The 24,199-nt window shown below is 37.2% G+C and overlaps 2 protein-coding genes across 4 annotated transcripts in view; one reads left to right on the top strand and one right to left on the bottom strand.

Annotated features, from left to right (window-relative positions):
• On the top strand, positions 1-13,069 carry LOC122575856 (serine/threonine-protein kinase Doa). Of its 2 annotated transcripts, none has more exons than XM_043745334.1 (9): positions 1-2,306; positions 6,155-6,233; positions 7,885-7,951; positions 9,352-9,465; positions 10,125-10,215; positions 10,272-10,451; positions 10,882-11,011; positions 11,086-11,336; positions 11,498-13,069. In XM_043745334.1, exons 1-9 carry the CDS (start codon positions 1,221-1,223, stop codon positions 11,708-11,710), a joined length of 2,211 nt encoding a protein of 736 aa, XP_043601269.1. In that variant the 5' UTR covers positions 1-1,220; the 3' UTR covers positions 11,711-13,069. The 2 variants fall into 2 exon arrangements, with proteins under 2 accessions (XP_043601269.1, XP_043601270.1); XM_043745335.1 differs by having other exon boundaries at positions 7-2,306; positions 10,281-10,451.
• Positions 13,060-24,199, bottom strand: part of LOC122575857 (NADP-dependent malic enzyme) — a 15,971-nt gene continuing 4,831 nt past the window's right edge. For both annotated transcript variants that reach the window (XM_043745337.1, XM_043745336.1), the window contains exons 3-8: positions 15,741-15,899; positions 15,146-15,508; positions 14,475-14,786; positions 13,983-14,351; positions 13,583-13,877; positions 13,060-13,500 (exon numbers count right to left, since the gene is read on the bottom strand). In XM_043745337.1, coding sequence (XP_043601272.1) covers positions 13,385-13,500; positions 13,583-13,877; positions 13,983-14,351; positions 14,475-14,786; positions 15,146-15,508; positions 15,741-15,899 — 1,614 coding nt within the window. In that variant the 3' untranslated portion in view covers positions 13,060-13,384. The remainder of the gene's footprint in view (positions 13,501-13,582; positions 13,878-13,982; positions 14,352-14,474; positions 14,787-15,145; positions 15,509-15,740; positions 15,900-24,199) is intronic.

A 24,199-nucleotide genomic window follows, 5' to 3' on the forward strand; every position in this document is an offset into this window, starting at 1 on the left:
TGTGGTCGTGCTTCTCTTTAGTGCCTTCGTCGGCGTCCCTGTTGCACGATGCTCGCACCTACGGCCGAGTGATGAACCTGCGGCCAGGTCCGCGTCGAAATTCTCCGGCAATCGTCGCTGGATCGTTTTTCTAATCTTTCGAGTAATCTGTATAATCCTTCGATCTCTCGATCGTCTTCTGTATATTGGCGCGCGCGTGTGTGTATGTGTGATTTTGCAGTCGAACCTGTGAGTTGACTGTTGTTTCTCGTAGCCGTTGTGAAGATACAACGTCGCTTGTGTCACGCCGAGGACACTCCGCAAGCTCTAACGGCACGACCTTGAAGCCTGTTGTAACCGCGGTCCGAAGAGCTGTCTCGCGTTAGATATTCGAGGAAACGCACGCGAGGGAAAACTGGCGCGTATCGAATCGCGCGATTCAAAGTGCGAAAACAAACAGAATTACCAAAGGAAGCTGCCGTGTGGAATGTAGTCGGGGAAGTTGAATTCCATTGGATTGTTGCACGAAGAGTTTCTTAGATCAACTTTTCTAAGAATCGCTATCTAAATCAAAGACTCGGTCGTCAATCAAACATTGCGTCGTTGGATGGAAATTCTCCACGTGGCTTTAGTCGAAATCGAATCTTTGGAATTAACAATCGATTAATCAGATCGTTGGAGAAAGATCTTTTTGTTGACTTGGATCGAAATCGAACACTTGCAAGCACTAGATCGTTGAACGAACAGTGTGCTATTTGTTTCTATTGAAATCGAAGATTTGGAAGCAGTGGCCAAGCACCGGATCATTGAATCGAGAGTTTCCTATTTGGTTTCTATCGAAATCTATCGATTAGATTGTTAGACGAAGATCTTCCACTTGGTTTTCATCGAAATCCAAGTTTTGGAAGTACGAACTAGTTACTTAGACGAGGAATTTTGTATTTGCTTCTGACAGGTATCGTTAAACCATCGATCAAATTGTTGGAAGATTTTCTACTTTATTTTCTTTAGGTTTACTAAGATTTCTCATGAAGATAAAAGGTTTGAAAGAATCAACCAATCGAGCGGATAATTGAACGAAGATTTTCAACTTACTTTTGACAGAAATCGAACTGTAGATCGATTAATCAGCCTATAGAGAATTTTCTACTTGTTTTACTTGTACTTATTTCCATCGAAATCGAAGGTTTATAAGGATTAATCAGAACAGATAGCCGCGTGGGCGTCGAAACTGTGTCTCGATGTTCATCTTCGCGCCACGCGACAACATGTCGACGTCTCGTCAAGGTTCGACGGGTCGGCGAAGTCGGTACGCGCGCTCTTCGACCACGACGAGCGTCACTCAGCTCCTCAGCGACTCGTGTTCGAATCTCCTACAACGATTAACGACCAGAGTACGAGGAATGTCCACGGTGAACGACAACGTGGGGAATAAACCATCTGTTACAAGACCATCGCCGATCGTCAGTCAATTGAACAGCGCAAGAGCACGTTTAGAGGACAAGTACTGTACAATTCTGGACAAATATTCGAGAAAGAAGCATCACGATCATACGGATCGTCCGTCCATCGAGTTCAGACGCACTCGCGAACGAGATCGGGATCACGCTTATTATCGTCGCGAAGACAGTCCGTTTGTCCGCGACGAGAAGACCCTGGAACCTTCGATGACCCGAACCGTGATCAAAAGCCAAACCAGCGTGGTGCTCTCGGAAAAAGCGTATCCCTACGTGAGATCTCCCACCGCGAAAGAGTTCAAACGTGAGAAAACACCCGGCTATCATCGTGTAGACAAACACGCTTTACAAAATTCAGACGCATATCGCAGATACGGAAGACACAAATCTGGCCATGCGGAGACGCGTACGAGAAAAGTGAGGCCGTATAGAAACGGTAAAAGCGAGCAACTGGAATCTTCGTCTACTGCTCTTCGAATAGTTCGGCCGATGAAAGTGGAGCCTCTGGTGTCGAAAGAGAAGAAGGACGATGATCCTGACAAGACACCAACGAGTAGCGTAGTTAGAGAAAACGTCAACGATATCAACGTCCTTCCGATCATCGATTCCGAGGAAAGTGATCCGGCGATCTCCGAGAGAGTAGCGAAGAGGAAGGAGATACAGAGTTTGATCGAGAAGTACGCTGCCATGGAAGAGACTTACAGTCAATTGGCTGCAGGAGGTCAAGTGAAGATGAGGCCTAGCACCACAGATATAATCGCCAGCAAGTATAGGAAGAGTACTCGTCAAAGCGAGCGAAAAGACGCGTCGAAGAGCGCAATGGCCGCGAGTGTCGTAAACAACAACGCGGACACGGTCCAGCACGCGATTGTAAGTTGTCGAACCGCGGGTTTCTATGGGTTTCTCTGACGGCTGTCGATCGTGGATGAACGTTGTTCTGATCAGTCCCCGTTGCTGCTGCTGTGTTGTTGCGTGCTACCTCCTCCTGCCGCACACATTCCTCTCTCACAGCTGTTTATGCGTCTCCGCTCGAGTTAACAAATCCAACCCTTGGCTGGCGATTCCAGAGCCGCGATGATCTACTAATCGATATTTGTGTTTGTACGGCGTCCATCCGAGAGATAGTTATTGGGTCGTTTTATAAGTCTTGACGCTTCTTCTCTCGTCGATCTTCAACGAACGTAACGAACGTTATTCTTTATGTAAGAAGCATACGGTTTTTTAACTAAGAGTTTAAATAAAAAGAATTTAGTTTAGTTTAACTTAGGAAATTTTAAGAAGATTGCTAGAACAGCGAAAGTACGGCAACCGAAAGCTCGAATTGAGAGCATTTGCGACGCGTCTGTCTTCTGAATGGACACTTGGTACTTAATAGGCGTGAATTTGATGAAGATTGATAAAATAGTGAAAGAATAGCCACTGAGAATCCAATTAAAACTGTATGCTCTATGAATTATTAAAAAAAAAAAAGAGAAGCGAAAGTGGAAATTAAAGATTTTAATTTGATCGTTCTACAAACTCCAGATGTAAAGACACGCTAACGATGATTTTTCCAAAATTCCAAGCAGGAAATTCTAAAACTTCTTTGCTTTGATCCTGAGTCAGATACGTTCGATGAATTAAGAATAGAAACGCTCGTATTTGGATAAAAAAGGTGACAGGAAACGAGATAGAACAGGTTGACGATTGAGCTCATTTCTGCAATTTCACGTCAAAGTTTAGCGGAAAAGCGACGAGATTTATAAAACGACCTAATACAATGATACGAATGTTGGTTCGTCATCCAAGAATCGTATTCCTGAATTTTTCTCACGTTTTTGAGCTATCTTATCGAGACTCGTGAGTTACTAGCCTGTCGTTATTAGGAATAGAGAATTAGATTTGGTATTTGATAGTCATGTGGTGCTTCGAAAGGTAATTTAGAATCTAAAAATTCGTACAATTGATAAAACAGACGTAATGAGATTATAAAGGTCGATCGGGTAGTTTGATCGATTGAGACTTTAAGAGACTCGTGCCATGATCGGTATCATAAATTGTTAGTATTGTTTTACTGCCTGTAGGCATTCAGACATTTTATATGCAGCTACAGGTCTGCAAGCAAAATCAGTAAGCTGTATTTTACTGTACTTTTAGTTATTTAAAGTAACATTTTGAAGCCTCTTGGGTTAGGATTTTGTTCACCTCTGTCTCACGTCGTCTTTGTAGGAGAAAGAATTTTTCTTTTTTTACCTCGCTCTTGAAACAGAAGACGACACATCAGAGTGGGGAGAGTCAACTTTATTCGACAGCAAGGCTCGAACAATACTGATTTAGTGCGTTTCGTTTATTTTCCACTGATTCCGATCTAAATATCCATTTTATCTTCGAGTTGTCGGCAATAAAAATAGATTATTAGAGTTTACAATTAATTTAATTGAAAATATGTACAGCATCTTTAGAATCTGCACTCCCATTCTGTGGGTTCCAAGCACCAGTGCTCGGCATAGTTATTTTTATAGAAAATTTCTTCGCAATGATTTTTAACGCTTATCTGTTCCAATATAGCTGCATATATTACACTATCGAAGTTAGTTCTAATGCTGCCTTTTGATAAATGAAGGCAGATATGACTTAATTATATTATCCGTGTAACTATCGCGTTAGATTAGAGATTATATTCTTCTAGATCTTTATTCTTATAGATCTATTCTTAACTATTAACTAATCTATTTTATTTGGCTGTTATAAAAGAGGATCGCCACTTAATGAGGGTTGGGAAACGGTTCTAGAGCATTCTAACTCTTTCAAATATCTCAAATCATCGTAATACTCGGCTAATGTCTTTCGAAGCATCACTGAATATTCGTACCAGGATGATAAATCCGTTTTAACAAGAAAAGTTAACTATATGTTATAGTTACGTAAGTGAATTTTTTTTCCTCTGGCCGACTGACTTACTGCGATGCCGCGTCGGCGCGTTGAAAAATTCTCGATCTCACGCTCGATGTTCGACTAATCCGAAATAATTGCGCGTTGGCACCGTGTCAACGATCCATCGAAGCTGCAGTTTATTCAGCAAGTTGTTATCGAGTTTAGCAAACTGTAATTTGTAACATACCATTAATATGATAAATTTTCTCTAAAATATTTTTCCATACGTACGCGTTCTTAATTAATTAAATAATTAAACCTTTACACTGTATTATGTATTTTCAAAATGTGTTTTCGCGATGAAAAACAGTTCCGTTTAATCGATAAGGATCGATAGAGTACCACAGTTTTGTCCCCTCGTTCTCCAAAAAAAAAAAAAAAAAAATCATTTCAGTTCATGTATAGTAGTTCATGCATCGAGTCAGTTTGAATTCGCGCGTCGATAAGGTAGACTCGAAGTGTCGATCGATCGATCCGCACTGGCGCGCCGTACGAACGCGTCGCGACGGTCGATCGAAACAACGAATCGAGCGTCGTGGCGCGTTCATCTGGCGCATTCACGTAAGTACACCGAGTTTCTACAGATTATTGAATATTAACATAAATATTGAGAAAAAATATATAGTAGAGAAAAGACGACCTCTCCGAGCATGTTAGAGAAAAGAATAATACGTGACGAGCGCACTCGAGAGAAGCTGTCCGACATTTTTTCATTCATCGATTTTTTCCCCTGTAAATGAATTTAATCTCTAGTTCAATGCATATAAACGAGAAAGTAATATTCTATTTCGATATTTACACGTCTATTTAGATATCCATTTTCGTATATTCCATACGCTAAAGTAAGACAGCTCCTTCGATGCAATGTACAAAGTAACTAACTTTAACACGAGTATAAGAGTTTAGGAAAAAAAACAAGATCTAAGCAAAAAAAGCAATAGAAAAGATATTTCTATATCTTTAGAGAAAAAATAGTAAAAGGTAACAAATGAGACATAATGATCGTAATATAATAATGATATTCGTAAATTTTAAAAAAGTAATAATAGTAAGAAATGACAAAATATGTTCGCTTTGTGCCGATGGTAAAATTCGTAACCGCAACTTTCTGACTTGGCAAACCATTTTGCCCTCTCCCCTTTCTCTCTGATTGTTGGGTTACCATCTCCGTTGTAATGGAATGGAATGGAATGGAAACGGATATGGCACACGGATTGGTCACTATGGTCTCGACTGGGCGCTCGGATCGGGTGGTTCGATGATGACCGATGACGATGATGTATCCCCCTACTTCCTCCCCACCGACACACTCGTACGTTCGTCCGTGCTTACACACGTCCTCTACCGCGTGTTACACGGGTCTCCGCCCTCGTGGTGGTGGTGGTGGATGACGGTGTGTGGTGGCGATCGGTTGATGCGACGGCTCTTGGATGTGGACACTCCAACGTCTCTTCTTCTCGGCCACAATGGGTTCTCACGCTCTATCCTGCAACGTCAACGATGACCGACAACTTGGCCGACTTACGTGTGGTGGCCATTGACCACACGCAACCTATCAACATGCGAACCACAACGACTACTACGTCTTCTCTGGTCCAACCAACTGGTGAATCGTCGATCAACGTTACGACCGCTGGGGAAATTGGTTCTCTGTCGGGGCTCTTCGTCATGAAACCGAACACACGGGGACTGATCGTCGGACCGACCAATGTGATCCGGACCAACCAAACGGTGCACTCCACACCACTGATTGGGTCCTCTGTTGGCACGCGCCGCTGATACCGATTCCACCGGCCCATATGTAGAGCCCACGACCGCCCTCCGTCGAGGACGACGAAGACGGCCACCTTGTTTACCAATCCGGCGACATCCTGGCAAATAGATGTTCGTGAATACGTGAATACACTCATTGTAGTAGATTTAAGCAAGCCTCAGATCGATTGGTCGATCGATCGATCGGATCGGTTACCCACGGTATCTGCCCATGGTCTCTCTTTGCCTCTTCTCGCCTCTGCTTCCCCTTTCTTCTTCTCTTGTTCTCAAATTTCTGTGTTGTAGAATTTTTCCAACTTGCCTCTGTGTATTTCGTCGTGTATGCTTGTTTCAAGTTGATCCATTTCGGAAACTGTTCCTCGACGTCGTTCTACTTGTTTTAGTTTGACAAATCCTTGATTCTTCTTCGTGATTGCTCTGTCTGATAGTCGAGAGAAGACTGTGGATACTTCCTTGAAAATTCTCTGTCTGTCTTAATCGAAAAGGGTTGATTCTCCTTTTACATCGATTTCTATCCCTTTTAATCATCTTTTTCAATTAATGTTTGTTAATGGGTTTATGGTATAAGGGGTTCGCGAAATGACTTTAGACGGTTGGAAGGTTTGGCAACACGTGTTTGTCGTAGCGATCTTCTTCCTGTTACAAATATTTGTTTTCCTCCACCCTGCACATCGTAATCGGCGAGTACATCCAATATATGTATATAGTGCAAATTGTTTATCAACACTTGCTACCTCAAACATATCCAAACTAGCTCAAACATGTTCAAAACACTCTAAAACGTTATGTGACTATGTGACTAATTTCTCTATAACCATTACTTAAATATCTTTCCCACTGTCATGTACTACTACTTCCAAATACTTCTAAATATGCTAGATTTCTCATTAAAGTATACCACTGTTTCAAGTATACTAGGGAATTCTCAGAATTCACTATCCGCATATGTGTCTCTGAAAGTACAAATACAACAACTTTCTCGGAATGCTATTTGCAATATAAATTCCTCTTCTCTTGTACCGAGCTTTCATTCCTGTCATTGAAGATGAAATGTCGGAGCCAGAGAGAGACAGAGAGGCGAAGGAAGGAGGAGAGACAAAGAGAGATCACGCTTGCGCTATCTCGTCGATACGTTTTCTTCGGGATGACGTGTTCCCCTGTCTTTGAACAGGCGCACGAGGACATTGGACATTCGCTCTCATTATTCCGATGGCTTTTCACACAACGTTTCCAATGCATCCAGCCTATTCAAGGCTGGAACAGCGATAGAGAATAGTTGACGTCTGGTTTTACACGTGCATCCGGATGTGATAGTCAATGTTATGTCCTCAGGCTGCCAATTTTTTACGATTAGGGTACCTCGGCCTTTAGGAGAGCAGCAGTTCCGATCGATAAAATATAAAGCTCTAACGATACCGTTTTTTTCACTTAAATCATACATCCGTTCACAACGTATGGCGTACAGAACACACGTCGGCCGAACGTCCAACAGGAAGTGCGTCTCTGTTGCTCTTCTCTTATCTTCGTTAGAATTTTCTTAGAAATCATTTCATATATATATATATATATATGTGTGTGTATGAGAGATCTATCATCGATGAGACAAAGAATATGTTAAATGTTGTTCGAGATAGTCCATCGATGATAAATTTAGGTTTTAGAGTTGAGGGGGCAGGGCCTTCATAGAGCAACACGGACGATCCTTCCATGGACGCGAGGTCTTTGATATATTCGAACGCTTATCTATCTTTTTACATTGCAGATAAAGTACTGGCCACCCTAGGAGAGGGTACTTTTGGAAAAGTTGTCAAGGTTAAGGACTTGCAAATGTAAGTGGCAGCTAATGTAACTACTACATAGGTAACCTACCTCGGGTCTGCGTTTTTCTATTTTTCTTTAGTCTCCTTTTTATATATAGAATGGCCTGTGAGTTGACTTACTGTTAAGATGTCGAATAAATTCCTCTATGCTATATGTGTTAAAAATTTTGTTTCAGGTTTTGGGAATTTATAATGGAAGCATTTGTGGAGCAACGTAAGGCAACAATCGGATTTTCTTTCTCAAGTTCAATGCAATTGTCTTAAAGTAGAGAATATACATTTTCTATTTTTACGCAAGGAATTTCCTTGTACAACTAGGAATATATCACTTGGTCCGGCAGATTCAGCTAAAGGAGTCTGTCAGTGATTTGCTACGAGAAACCATATCATTCGACTGAGTTTTACCATACGTGACAGAGGAAATGCGTAATAATTTCGACAATTTTATATCAATTATAATTTACAAAATTTGCTTGCACGCGTTTATCTTGTTACCAAACTTGTCACTGTGCAAGACAATTTATTATCACTGGTAACTTGCAACAAAGCCTGTAAGATTCCAAATTGGCAAGACGGTCTTCAAACGCACGTTCTTGACTCTTTCCAAATACTCTGCTTGACATGTACATTCAATATTTTCCTTAATACACATCGAACATGGTTCTCTGACTTGTTACAAATCGCTGACGAACTCTTGTTGCTGGAGACAACAACAAACTCTGTGTATTACTAACTCTTTATGGGCATATTCACGACATAAAAATTAGGCGATACAGCGCCAATTTAAAAAATGGTATTTCATTACTTTTGTTGCTCTCTAGTAAATGCTTCCGCAATGAATCTCCACTATGTGAAACACAAATTTTTTAAAACATTTAAGACACACATGGAAGAATCTATTCTATTTTGATAGTAAAGTAATTTATAGATTATCCTGTACTTATCCCATCCTACTCTGATTTCCTCCAAGTTCCTGCTGATTTTTCTTTCTGGGATATTCTTTTTGTTGATCCTGACTTTCTGTTCACTCAGAACAACATGCACCAAAGAAAATCGCAAAGGTGCGTGGCGCGACTCGAGTCATAGCAGAGTCAGAAATAGCCGTGCCGCAGTGTCACAAAATGACGCGCAAGTAGTCGCAATAATAGGATGGCCTTGCACTTTGTTTTACGGGCCTCGACGGGCGAACGAATTGTCACGAAATCGCTCGTCGGGATGCCGATCAGGAGAGAATTTCTTTGAACCATTTTTCACATTCTTCTTTCCTTTCTTTCTTCTCTCCTTTGTCGCGTTTTCGACGTACGCGCTTTTGTGTTTCGTTATGTATATACGATGATGTTACCGACCATGTGGATTATTGGCGGTCCGGTGGACAGTGTCGTCTAATAAAAGTACAATGACGTTTGCAGGGATCACGTGATGGCGCTGAAAATCATCAAGAACGTAGAGAAGTATAGAGAAGCCGCGAAGCTCGAAATAAATGCCTTAGAGAAAATTGCGACCAAGGATCCGGAAGGCCAACAGTTAGTATTTGCGTGGTTTTTCGACCTGGTGGGGACTGGACCGCGGCGAGTAGAAGATGGTGATTCTTCGTATAAAAATAAGCTGAAAATTCTGCGGCGAAATTTCCGCCTACAAAGACCCAATTTTTCTCTTTTTTGTCTGAGAAAATTTAGCTTAAGTTTACTTAATTGTTATTTAAGAATATGAGGTATTATTTGGTTTAGGAATTGTTAAAATTTGTACAAATTATATTTAAAACTTTGGTAGCAGAAGGTAATGTAAATAGAATGTTTACGTTTTGCACTATGCTATAATATAGTAGAGATGAAGCAGCATACCACAATCTGCTAATGTTATTAATAGCAGCAATGTTCAATAAATAAGACCAAAATATTATAAGTAAATGTAACATTCAATGGAATATGGATAAGAAATTAAGAAAAATTTGTCTAAACTGGTGAAATCAGCGTGTGAAATAAATCACATTTCATCTAGTTATGTGCAAGTAATCTTTCGATACACGTGAAATGATTTCAAAAGATAAAGCAGAACAATCAGTTTATATTTACGTAAAAGAATCGATTTCTACTTGCTAGCACCATTCTTCCTGCCTATGTATATTTTTACAAATAGTGAATTTGTTTCTTGTGTTTATCTAACATTTTATTGTTACTTTCAGCTTGTGTGTGAAAATGCTCGATTGGTTCAATTATCACGGACACATGTGCATCGCCTTCGAAATGCTTGGGCTTAGCGTCTTTGATTTCTTGGTATGTATAGCATATTTATCAAATAACGTATCGATTCCATATTTCTAACTGTTTAGTATCTACAGAGGGATAATAGTTACCAGCCTTATCCATTAGAACATGTCAGGCATATTGGGTATCAACTTTGCTACGCCGTCAAATTCCTGCACGATAACAAACTTACGCACACCGATCTGAAGCCGGAAAATATATTGTTCGTAGACTCCGATTATGAGACCATATATAGTAGCAAAAAGGTGAGCCACGATGAGATTTTTCTATATTAACATGGGACAATTCATCGTGTCACTTGGAATAGTGTAACTCTATACTTATGAATACTCTATTTATAAAATAGTGCAATTGAATGTTGAAATGGAATTAATAATTGTATTTCATTTATTTTTACTTAACACGTTCTATACATTCGTGTCAGTAAAAGGTATGCATGTATTAAAGTGCATTAAATTGAAAAGCATCCAACTTTCTTTACTTAATTTATTTCAGATCTATTTATATGCTAGAGATATTTGTTTTTAATTCTCACATGTTATTAATCGAACTGTAAATAGATTGACAGTAAAGTGATTCTAAGTGACACTTGCATTATATCAATTAATAAAAAAATAAATGTAGGATCAAGTATAGTGTTCTAAAGTGTGTAAAAAAAAGTTTCTACTTTTTAAGCGGAGAGACATAAGGCGCGTAAAACGGACAGATATTAGACTCATCGATTTCGGTAGTGCTACATTCGACCACGAACACCATAGTACGATCGTTAGTACAAGACATTATAGAGCACCCGAAGTAATTTTAGGTGAGTAACCTTCGTAAAATCAGCTGTTCGGATTACGAAATTCTTATTATTGATCCGTTACCCGTTTTGTATAGAATTAGGATGGTCTCAGCCTTGTGACGTATGGTCGATTGGCTGCATTCTCTTCGAACTGTACCTGGGTATTACCTTATTCCAAACACACGACAACCGCGAACACTTAGCGATGATGGAACGTATACTTGGCACGATTCCACATCGTATGGCTCGTAAGACTAAAACTAAATACTTCTATCATGGCAAATTAGAATGGGACGAGAAGAGCTCAGCCGGTAGATATGTACGTGACAATTGCAAACCTTTACACGTAAGTGATTAGTCATTGTTCTAAATATATTACACTAAATTACATAATTGTCTAAAAGTGTTTATTTTCCTATAAATAACAAATGCTTCGTATGCGGTGAACAGATCTTCTAATTTAAAATTACCTTTAAATGTTAATGTATTTTCATTTTGTATGCGCAGCGTTGTATGCTTTCGGACGATGAAGAACATCGACAACTATTCGATCTCGTCCAAAAAATGTTAGAATATGAACCTTCTCAGAGGATAACACTAAAGGACGCGCTGGCACATTCTTTCTTTGATGCGTTGCCTGCACATCAAAGATTGCCAGATCTTCGGGCAGCAGGCGATTCTCAACAAAGTCACGAACGATCACATTCTCTCTCACGATGAAGCTAGGAAAGGGACCGACTTCCGTACTGGACAGACACTCCACTGTCAACGACGTTCTTGTCCCACGTCGTTATTCTGATGCCCTTAAGTCTTATAAGACTGTATCTTTCCGGTTATAACAAGATTCGATGACATAAACCGAATAACTAAACGAATTTAAACAAGTAGATAAAAAGAAAAAAAAGAAGAAAGGAGGCTCGAAATTTTATTAGAAAATATAATTAAATTTGTTAGCAACGATCAACGACGTTGATTAAATTGCAAAATTGTATTGTTTATTAACAGTGTAAAATAAAAGAAAAAAATCAGTAGTACAATGGTGCTGTGGGACTCAGATTCGATATAATTTATGATAGATTATCGAGAACAATCACATGAAAAATACACCAAGTTACCATTTTTATCTCCAATTGCGAGATATTAAAATTGGTAAATGATGTAATGTGACTTGACGAGGTAGGTCCCTATTAGTGGTTTGCAGAAAGACCAGCGCGTCTGCTCGGTGTAGCGTTATAAAGTCCCGCGATACTGTCAACATTTTCTAAATGCTCTTCTGTACATTTTATCCCTTAATTTTATTACAATGTTATTATGCAACAAAGTTTGGAGAAAAGAAGGGTCGCAGTTTATACTCTGTTTGTTATAGATTGATGACCATGGCGTGTTTAGTAGTAAGAAAAAGATTTAGCGTTAAGAAATAAGTAAATATATGCGTACGTGTTGACACTAAGATTATCGAAAAAGAGAAAGTGAGAGCGAGAAAGGGAGGGAGTGCGTGAGAGAGAAATTCATTGGACGCCAATTCATCGTCGTAAAATACACGTGTTAATGTTTTCAGAAACCATAAAAATACCACATATACGATTTATTTTAGAAAATGCGGTAGATCTTTTTTAGGAACTTTTGAATAAAGCTGATGCAAATTTGTTTCATTTCTTTCTTTTCGATTTAATGTATATTTAAATTTTGTGTATAATCTTACGATATTACAGACAATCATATGTGTTTTACGTTTCGTCAATCCGATTAGAAGGCTGAAATGGATTGATTGAATGGCACCTCCTAAAATACTGAGAATTTCACGCGTGCGTCGCATATAATCCTTAAGAATAAATGCGAACTCACGTACCTAAGAACGCCTCTGCTTTTATTTTGTTTAATAGAGGGATAAGTTCTGAAGAATTACGGAGCTCCTACACAATGTACATCGTCTTGTTTGACTCTTTTAGTTTTCTTACACATACGATATGACGGAAATTTACCACATTCTGCTGCTCGTACAAAATGCGAAAGGAATATGTCTGAGCACTGCGAAAAAATGCTGTTTCGAGTAGCAATAAACACGTTTCTTTCAAATAATTATTTGACATTTATTTTTCCAACTAGTAAATCAAATTTTTCATCCCAATAATTTAAAGTTGTCCAATACATCATTGCGTTACATACGTTTATACAATATTTCGACAAGATACTTTTTACAATACACACTCATACATGTTGCTCATACACGCGCACGTAAAACAGAAATTTTATATACGAACCTGGTCAACAGGCAATTACAATACCATACCAAATAAAAAAATCGACATTGTTAGGCAAATGTTGCGTACATCTGTGTAATCGATCTACTCAAATTTTATCAAAGCCTCACATATAAGACGATGACAGTCAGAATTACATTTTGGGCCATTTGTACACTGGAGGAACTGATGGCTTGTAAGTTGTATCGTACAATTGTGCCTGAATAAATTTTTCATAGTCTTTGGGCTGAGGATGAACCGTAGCAAGTTCTATGGAAATAAAATCAATTTTTTTAGTTCGTTCTAATTGCTAAACACAACATACAGGAATGTTAGAAAATGCAAGTCTTACCATTGTCATAACCATACTTCATAACTTCAACGGCTATTTTCAAAGAACATTTCTGAATGTCCTGGAGTGGCGGATACAAGTTTCCTTTCTCTAAATCTTCCTCAGAAACCATATCGGACAATGACTTGGCAGCAACTAGGAACGTGTCTTCAGGAATAGTACGCATACCACAACATATGACGCCCAATGCTACTCCAGGGAAGATATAACTGTTATTTCCCTGACCAGGATAGAAAGTCTTTCCATTGTACGTCACTGGTGGGAACGGTGATCCACTAGCGAATACACATTTTCCCTGTAAATATTTAAAATTAATTACTCAATCTTTTGCTCTTACGTACTATAGTTCACGTATTGCTGGAGTACAATTGAGAATTTTATAATATTTCTGTAATAATACCTTTGTAGCAGTGTATGCTTGCTCAGCAGTGCATTCTGCTTTACTTGTTGGATTGCTAAGAGCAAAAATTACAGGCTTTTCATTGTTATTTGCCATTTCTACCAATATTTCAGTGGTAAACGCACCACCAACTGCTGCTGCACCAATAAGTACCGTAGGTTTTGCGGTTTTGACAACTTCCAATAACGTATCTATTGGCGCATCATCTCGAGCAAAGTGCAACTTATGCTCCGTCAGCCCACCGCTTGGACGATTTTTAACAATTAATCCTTTCGAGTCGACCATCCAAATTTTACTCTTGGCTTCTGCTTTACTCACACCTTCTTTCTGCATGGCCATGACACACAACCATGCAATGCCCAGTGAAGCCTACAATATTGAATGAAACATCTTAATCTTGACACTCATTCAGATTATGTTTATATTTATGATATCGATTTATAGTTTTAAAAGTATTTCAATCGATCTAAAATATCAAGTGTTGATATTTACCTCTCCAGCACCTTGGAAGACGATTGTATTCTCCGACAATTTCGTATTCGTGACACGAAGAGATGCCAACAAACCAGCTACAGCTACTGATGCAGTTCCCTGGATATCGTCGTTGAAGGTGCAGTAGTGATCGCGATATTTATTAAGTAATCTGAACGCATTGGCGTTTCCAAAGTCTTCAAACTGGATTAAAGTGTTTTGTCCGTATCTTTTGACGGCAGCCTGCATAAATTCGTCCAAAAATTCGTCGTATTCCTCACCAATAACACGCTTGTGCCTGTGGCCAATGTAGAGAGGATCGTCTAACAGAGACTGAAACAAAAGTTAATATTTAATCATTTTGTATAACATTTATTATCTTCTTTGCTTATGTAAATAATTTAGTTTTTACATCCATCCTATACTGTTTTGGGATAAAACATTCATATCTTGCAAAGACCCATTGTTTCGCATGACAAGAGTTAATTCCATTAGAAGAATTAACACAATTTGTAAACGTACATTCGACATATGTATTTCATAATCACATTTTGTTAATAAGAAACACCTTTACTTAATTAAGAAGTTGATTACTTCATAATTAACACATTTGTAATCTCCTGACCCCTATATACACAATTTAGACACCTGTACTCTGAACGCGTTAATTATCTAGAAATTTCTGTACCAACCTGAGTGTTTGTACCAACGTCTAGAGTAATTGGCAAGCACTGGTGAGGTTTAATTCCAGCCAAAGCGGTGTACAAAGACAATTTTCCAATTGGTATTCCCATTCCATAGGCCCCTAAGTCACCCAGTCCCAATATTCTTTCACCATCGGTTACGACGATGGCTCGTACATCGTGTTCAGGCCAATTACACATAATATCATATATATAGCCTTTGTCATATATACTTATAAACAGACCTCGTGGTCTTCTGTAAATTAGGCCAAATTTCTGACATGCTAAACCAACCGTAGGTGTGTATACCAGGGGCATCATTTTCTCCACATTTTCTCCCAATAGACGGTAGAAAAGTTTTTCATTTCGGTCCTGTAAGAATAACATTGAACGGCTATACTTCTTCAGTGGAGATGTAATACAGAATAAAAAAATTTAGAACAATTTCTTCGGATCCTTTAGATTCTCCTTGTACTTTCAAATATTTCACCGAATAATCTTGACTATTTTAAACAAATTTCTCAATTCAATTTGCCAGTTTATAATTCAGATACTGGGCTTACTAACTTATAAAGCAAAGGATAAACTAATAATTAGTACGTACCAGTAAACCAATGAGGTATATATATTTTGATAAATCATCATCATAGCGATCTAGATTCAAGCGACAGAGTTCTAGTTGTTCTTCCTGGGTTTTTACAGCTGCTGGCAATAGACCATGAATACCTAATGTCTGTCTCTCCTCAATATTAAAGGCCATCCCCTGGAATGAAAAGATTATTTTCATAAGCATACATTGTAGAGAAATTTTTTCTTAGTTCAAGCAGATCTGAAATAAAAATTACAAAAGATGCCAGTACAATTCATTCACATTGTACGTGAAGAGAGAAAGGAAATTGGGTGAATACGTACACTTCTTTCTCTTATCGATATTATCTAATTTAAATAGTGGGGTCATCAGTTTAAATGAATGCAATAAACAGAGACGCATCATGGGGTCAGCCTGACGCTATCCTGACATTGACAGGAATCATTCCATTATTGTCTGGAATGGGTTAACGAGAAAATTCCTGTCGGTTGGCAGTGAACGTGAGTGAAAGGCGATCAGCTGTTGCCTCTGACTCGATCTTACATCATGGTCTTTAAATAACACGAGCTCAGATGTCTGCAAATCAAAATATTTCGTAATTCGCGTTCAATGATATGATCTGTTAACAAATTTCGGAATACTTTGATTTTATTTTCATACGACGAGGGAAGATTGTTTTCGAAAACATAGAAGAGATAATATTGAAATTTGAAACAGTTTGAAAGGGAATCAAGAACGCACGAGTTTGATCTTTTCTCAATGTGTTCACCCTCTGTCTGTTAACTTATTTTTCAATAGGCGTGCAATATCTGTCTTCTTTTTCTTAATCTCCAACCAACAGGAAACATTAATTTCAAAACCGTAGAATTGTCAGTTATAAACGACATGATATAAAATCGCGAGACATTAAGGAGTTTAGAAACAAGCAATTGAGATGATATATCACTTATGTACACGGGAATTAACGAATATACCCTCGGGATGTAAATTTCCACGATCCACATTCGGTTCGCTCAAGGACCCACTTACTTGATGGACCAGATGCTTGAAGCATTTAAATCAGCAAAGGAGTCGATAAATCTTTAGACTTCGAAGCAGTACACAGAGGATGTATACATAACTTCTTCGATCGATAAGGAATGACATAATAACTTTGATAATATTAGAAAACAAAAAATTACTTCGCGTCATTGATCAATTTTGTCTCATTTTCGCTGCCATTGTGTAAAAAAAAAGGAGGCATAAATAAATTAGTATTGCGTTGTAATGAACAACGAGTCAGATCGTTGAACGTGTTAAAGAACGTACAATTCTATGCATTTTTTGAAAATATTCTCGAGGATCGCTTTAAATTGGACACGCTGTATCGTGCTATTAATAATATCAACGCAATAATAATAGCGAATATGTGTAACTTGTCTGATTCAGAAACGTACTATTTTAACAACAAATTGTAACAGATAACATTTTGTAATATGACATTCTATTAAGTAACATAATCAAAGCTCGTTAAAATGAGATTCAATTTCCATTGAAGATGTGACATTTAAGGGAGCAACGTTAGCCTCAACAGTCCAGAATTTTTAATTCGATTCACTCGCAAGATTCATCGGTTTGCCAACTAGCTAATTCGGCTGGCTAATTAACTTCAATTTAATCAGCATTGATATTGTGGCCAAGAGCAAAGAACAGTCCGCATCGCTATGATCGACGTGGTCATATTACATAATTGCTTTTTTACTGATTTTTATTTATCAAAACCTATATATCCATCGTCAAGGCTAAAAACATAAAGATCAAGGGAAGAAAGAACGTACAGAAGACTTTAATATCGGAAGCGTGGAATGTTTGTCCAATTTATACTGGACATAACCAGGCCAAGTGGTAGTTTTAATATTAGAACCAGTAGAATAGGCGAAGTGACTGATTCCAAATTTTATAAATACGCAATAGTCTATTTTCGTGGGATTTGAGTGGTTTTTGTTCGAATGTTTGGACAAAAGCTTTCATCGAAAATTCAGTGAAACGTTTTCACGAAACACTTTCAAGACACGTATCTTATTTCAACATTGTAAATTTGATCCGAATTTCGTTCATAAAATGTTGTCTATATCCTTCCTTCGATATCGACTAATTAATTCATTTATTTCTACGTCATCCGCAGATCCGGATTTCTTATGAATTTTAAATAAACCTAAATTAAAGTTAATCTCAGTTTCTCTTGAATACAACAAAATCAGTTAGAGTTAGCTGCTGTGCTTTGCGTTATTTATTTTGTAAAAATACTAAACAGATACATATTTGAATTAGCACGATCTTCGTTCGATTAATAAACGAGGAAATCTTTATTTCGAAACTTACGACGAAGAAGGTAAAATATTCAACGCATGATTGTGTTACGGTTAACGCAAATGGAACAATTTTCAGTTACCCTAACAATAGAATACCAAACACAACCATTCGAGTGTATAACGTGTATGATATCGATTAATTGAAACGATAGCATGTCTGTTCAAGAGGACTAATGACAATTATAGTATTTGCTCGAACAATACCATTCATTGTATTGTATGCATCATTCGATCATTTCGTTATCTTTTTGTATTCAACGCGGGAAAGAGCTTTTTCCTACCAGTCGTCCGATATTAATTAGTGTAATTTATCTAGTCTCCTATGACGTATCAAGTGTTACTTTTACGCACTCTTGTAATTAACAGGTGATTTCTTTTTTACAATTATGATAAAAATACGATTTTAGATACTAGTAAAACAGGTTTATTTTCTTCTTTTTTTTCTTTTTTTTTTAAGTTAACTTGACGTTAATTGAAAGCAACTTTTTCTAAATTCCGAAAACCATACTCTCCCTCTATTTCAATATTATTTTATTATTTTTAATTTTAATGTCTCTAATTTTCAATCGAACTGATACATGATCGACTAGAACAATTGTAGAGTTTTATTTCGACGACGAAAGCCATAAAGAGCGTCGTTGTGGTGTCAGTGAATCATTGCAATTTGTTAGCTTCGAATATAACGTAAAATACTTAGATAGAAATTTAATATGAAAAGATATTCTTTCACGTGAGAAGGACTCGTTTATTTTATTATGAAACGTCGTGAATCCATATATCTCTAGATCAGAATATAACGTAATAAAATATTGAATGATTTCCCTTGATTTTCCACTCATTTTATTCCACTTATTTTACTATGGAATTTTGTTAAAATTGATAGAAACTTACGTAAGTTAAGAAATAGTTCAAGCAGCAACTCTACTAGCTCTCAGAGAGTCTTTTGATTTTTAGGACAATTCAGAAAGATTTCTACATTAGACAAGCATCCGAGCTTTTAAATTGAAAAGCACACAGGCCTCATGAAATTCTAATCGATGGAACTCGACCAGTTTACCCGAGTCGGTGGACAGAAATCCTATTTTTTCTTACACGCCTCTCGAACACCTTCCAGGATCCTTTCACTCTGTCGCGAAGGAAAATTACGTGTAACACTATTTATCATCGTAATTACTCGGCACTGGATATTTCCACGGTAAAATAGCGCATGTCGCGAAGCAGAGGGCAAATTTAAAACGTCAATTTGCAATGTAAAACAGTTTTACGTAAGTTTTACGAAATATGACGTCCGATCGCTGGTTCGATGTTTAAAATTATCGACTTGAAAAGTTGAAGCTCGCTATTCATTCGTAATAATACGAAACAGAGAAGGGGAAACGTATGTTCTCCATCCTCGACCCCTAACGTAATTAATAAAAGTGAAATGACGTAGTCGATGTGGTCTAGTTGGTAGGTTCGAAGCATTGTCAACGACCCCAGTTGTCGATGGAAAAATACTATACATTCAGAGTGCTTTGACCCTACGCTATCCGGTTAGTCTCGAATCCAAAGGTGCGTCAATGGAATCTTTCGTTAAAAAAGAGAGAGAAAAAAAGAAAATAAAATAGAACGATTTATTACTATATTGGAATTATTAGGATATTTATTTGATTGTTCTGTTCATAGGAAATTGGACAGTACAAGAATACACAGGATGCACGTAATATGGAGAAATTAAGAAATCTAAGAATCCAGAAGGTAAGGCAAATCCTTTAGTCTTCTATTCTATTTCTATTTCTTCTATTTGGTATTCTAAATTTCTTCGCTTGTTCTCATAAAAATTTGGATTTCAGAAAAATATCCGTAAGTATTATACTTCTGATTGTCTTCCATTTTGCAATTATTTGAATTAGTAGAAAACGTGTAAATATGACTAAGTTGGTTGGTGACAATTTTCGTTGTTGTTGACAACTCGCTGCATAAGTAGTCGGCGAAATCTCGTTACGTTACTTAAAATAAGCAATCTTTTCTCCGAAGTCGAATAAACGAAACGACAAGCCGCGTTAATCCTTATGCAATTGACGGTCCATTAAACGAGAAAGAAACTTTCGAAATTTCGTAACGGACCAATGCACCGAGCAGAAGCACGAAAGTTGCAGAACGAAGAACCTTCCGAGATGAACGAAGGTGATTTTCGATGTTGAGGGAAAGACCTACCAGACGATGACTCGACTAAAATCTTTCGAGATCTCTCCTTATCTTATCTCATCGAGTGTTTGCGAATCGAAATGAAAAATGTTGACTCTAGAGGAAAAAAGAGGTGTCAGAAGATTCGTAGTATGTAAATATTTCCAGATTTACATCCGATGACATTTTGCGATTGATCTTTGACGCTTTACCGCTTGCTTGGAAACCAGAAACTGTTTACAGAGTGCTTTGTGTACGCAACGACAACGCTTAGAGGCAAAATGTTCAGCTTCGCGATGATTGACTATGCGATGATGCAAAGTTTGATGAAAAATCGTAATATTTTCCAAAAGAGAATGATTGTCAGTACCTTGTCGATCGATCGCATTGTTCGACTTGGTGAAAGCACAGTATATTCAAATCAGAAGGCTATTGCAAGTACATCACGAATTTCTAAATCTAAGGATCTAAGTCGCTCTACTTATTTCTGGAATGATCGAAGAAATTAAATGTTCAGAATCCGTAAAGTACATGAAACACTGAGCAGGAAACGAAGAAGACGATGTAGATAGATGGTTATGTCATAAGAACACCACGAAACGTCGCCTCGATGATGGATTCGAATATCGGTAAGCAGGTAACCGCAAAAAGCTTCTGGTATTGCGGCGAAAGAAGAAAAAGAATCCTATCTGGTTTCGTTGAAATCTGTCGATTATTGAATGAATATTAGACGAAAAGAATGCTTCAGATAAATTCGATAAATTAAAAACACGAACGTTACAAAACGAGCGAACAATTCAATAAAAATTGCAGAATAAAATAGGATAATTCGGAATAGATGACAAATACCCTTCCATCCAGAGCAAGCAGAGGTTCAGGAATACGCGCGGTTCTGTGAAAGTCTGGCACGAGGTCCCACCAATCCGTGTCCATTGTTCCTACGAGCTATCCACGGGATCCTCGAGTCCCATGACTAACAAATCCACGATGGAAACGGTTGCCAGGAGTTGTACCGGCTAACAAACGATCGATACGCAACTCTGGAAGCCTTTGGTTACGAAACGAGTCACGACCTACCGCAAGAATCATAATACTTGCTCCAATGCGTATCACGCATAATCCAGGTGCGCCGTTGTCGCAAGGGCGCAGTATACTAAACTCGTGTAAATGTTAACTAATAGCGTACGGTATATATTTATTTACTTATTTAGCTATCTTTATTTTCCAAATATTAATTCGTAAATATTAAGATACTAGTACGTAGATGATACATAATGCGTAATCTAAAATTAATATGAAAATAATAATATAATAATACAAAGGAACGATCGGTCTTTGTAATTATAAATCGTGTAAAAATTTATGTGAATTTTTTGTAAGAATACTCCATTCTACCGATGATTTCTTAATTGAAAATAACTGAAGCTGCTAAATGTTTCAATATTTGAACCAAACTATCGAAATTCCTATGATAAAAATATTTTTATATATTTCACGTAACATTTGATATTTGAACAATTCTAGATAATAAGAGAACACCGAATATTTAATGCGAACGCGCTTGTCTCAATGAGTAGATATCTGTTGTTATTTCTTTACTCAGGGGTAGGATCACAATAGCTATTATTATATCGAATGGATAAATCTATCACACCGTTCTGAGCCAAAAAAAACTTTTATTGCACATACATACATGGACTAGGGATAAAAACAAAAGAACATCTTAAATCTATCGATTGTAACTAGAACTATCTTCTAATTAGCATTTCTTGTAACTAACGCATCTGCATATGGATGGCGAGCACGAACTCACGTTGTCATTTTCAACGATATCTCAGTCGAGTCTTCTTTATATTTAATATTTAGTCTGCTTTGCAAATTAAATTAAATCAATGTTCAATTAAGTAATAGTAAATCCCTGGAATATCTAAATTCGCAAATTACCTAGGTGACTCGAGCCTGACAAAGGAACAATAGCATATAAATATGAAACAATACCATCGTCGATATATAATTATTCCTATCAGCTGATTCGTGACAGCTTGTTTCAATAGTCGCGTGATGTGTGCAATTTTTGCATAATTACACAAAAAAAGGTAGGGAAACCAGGGGAGATAGTATTGTAAGATATCGTCGGCTGGAGTTTTCCACCTCTTCGATAGCACGAATGTTTGCTCGAGTTCATTCTCGGATAAATAACAGAGCAAATTTATTTTAAATTTGAGACTATGGTCAAGGGCAATAAATCGTAGGTATTGAGAGATTTATTAGTGGAATTTTACCAGTGCCAGCTATTGAGATTGTCTTTGAATGTGAATGGATGAAAACTACGTAGAAGTTTAATCGTCGAAGAATTTGTACAATGTATATATATATATGTAATATATTTGAATTTTTGTTACATCAAAGGCAAACAAACATTTAAGTTGATAGATAAATTATCTGCCAGTACAGAAATTAATATTCAGACAATACACTCTAATATTAGAATAATATATACTCTGTACAGATTTATGCTTTGGACTTTAACGATGTTTATATCTTTAATTCTTTGAACGTTAAACCTTTAAGATCGAGGCAAGAGTATACGTGCAGCGATTAAATTTTCGAAATTAATTTCTCTGGGAAATAAAACTCTGATCGTAAAATGTTTATTCGAAAACTCTCAAGATAAAACTTCTTGAGACTTTCATAGAAATTTCCTTTTTATTTGTATCATCAAGTACGGCCCACCCAGTTCGATTAGGTATTTACAATGTTTCATTCTTAATCATATCTGATATCATACAACTTCAAGTTTTATATCTATATATCTATATTGTATGAATCTTATCTCTCTACTTATTACATCCTATCATTATATCGTTACTTGCTATTTATGTCAATTAAATATCCGTCATACTTTCCAGACGAAAAATTACGCTTAACTTCTATAGGTAAAAGAACATTCGACTGTAAAGAGTGAATAGAACGTATTTTAAAACTAGTTTTAAACCAGCAAATATCAAATGTTTAGAAAGTGATTTTAGATTGGTAAAGTTGTTCATGTGTAACTTTTTGATCCTTAGCACATTAGACACTGGAACTATTTATAGTGGAACCACTCTTGTCTTTTTTTATAACCCAGCCAATCCTGCTCTTTCATTTGACTAGTAAATCCAAGTTAAATGCTAAAATTATTATTTCTAACTGGCTAGGTTTCTAACAAAATATTTGTCGTTTCATCAAGATTTCATCATTTCTGATAGTCACATTGCATCAAAAACCTACTAATTTTTGTATTCGACACGTAAATATTGAAATATATCTTTCACAAAATGGAACGCAGTCGTTTATTATATAGACTTAAATTCGCTATTGATTACTCAGATATTGTATAAGACAATAAGAGATTTACAAGTTACGGGAAAAAGACAAAACTGAATGACAGAGAAGAAAATATCGTAAGTCTTGAATTTCCATAGTAAGATACGTGTTACTCCTTAAACGGTAACCTTCGAAGAACGGCTGTTAACCGTGAAATTCCCAGTAAATTTCGTAATCGCAAGCGAATGTTTCCGGAACAGCGACGTACAGTACAATTTGCACAGTCACGCAGAAAATTATTTTAGTTTGGTCAATACTACTACGAATCGCGCCTTATTTTTAAACACGTTTCAAAGTTTAAGAATCAGTTTCGTACAATTTGCAACATCACAGTTGCAAAATGCTATACTCTCAGTGCTTAAGCTTAGGTAAGATTCTCATTTTGATTCTCTGATTTCTGGTACTTCTAGATTTTTATAACTCGAGAAACTTTATTTATATAAAATATTTCCTCGACTTTTAGCCATTAATTGTGAAACTAGTATCCAAAATAATATTCATTTATATAGCTGTATCTGTAAATTTGTGAAAAGGAGTTACACGTATTTTTTCCTGTATTCGTCAACTGTTTTTTAAATGTTTACTTGAATT

The sequence above is a fragment of the Bombus pyrosoma genome, linkage group LG15 (assembly GCF_014825855.1).
Source record: "Bombus pyrosoma isolate SC7728 linkage group LG15, ASM1482585v1, whole genome shotgun sequence".
NCBI lineage: Eukaryota > Metazoa > Arthropoda > Insecta > Hymenoptera > Apidae > Bombus > Bombus pyrosoma.

Excerpts from the sequence above, each read along its gene's own strand:
- LOC122575856 (XM_043745334.1), top strand. The coding sequence starts at position 1,221 with ATGTTCATCTTCGCGCCACGCGACAACATGTCGACGTCTCGTCAAGGT. Across the intron at positions 2,307-6,154 it reads ACACGGTCCAGCACGCGATT|AGCCCACGACCGCCCTCCGT; the intron begins GTAAGTTGTCGA and ends GCCCATATGTAG. Across the intron at positions 6,234-7,884 it reads CGACATCCTGGCAAATAGAT|ATAAAGTACTGGCCACCCTA; the intron begins GTTCGTGAATAC and ends TTTACATTGCAG.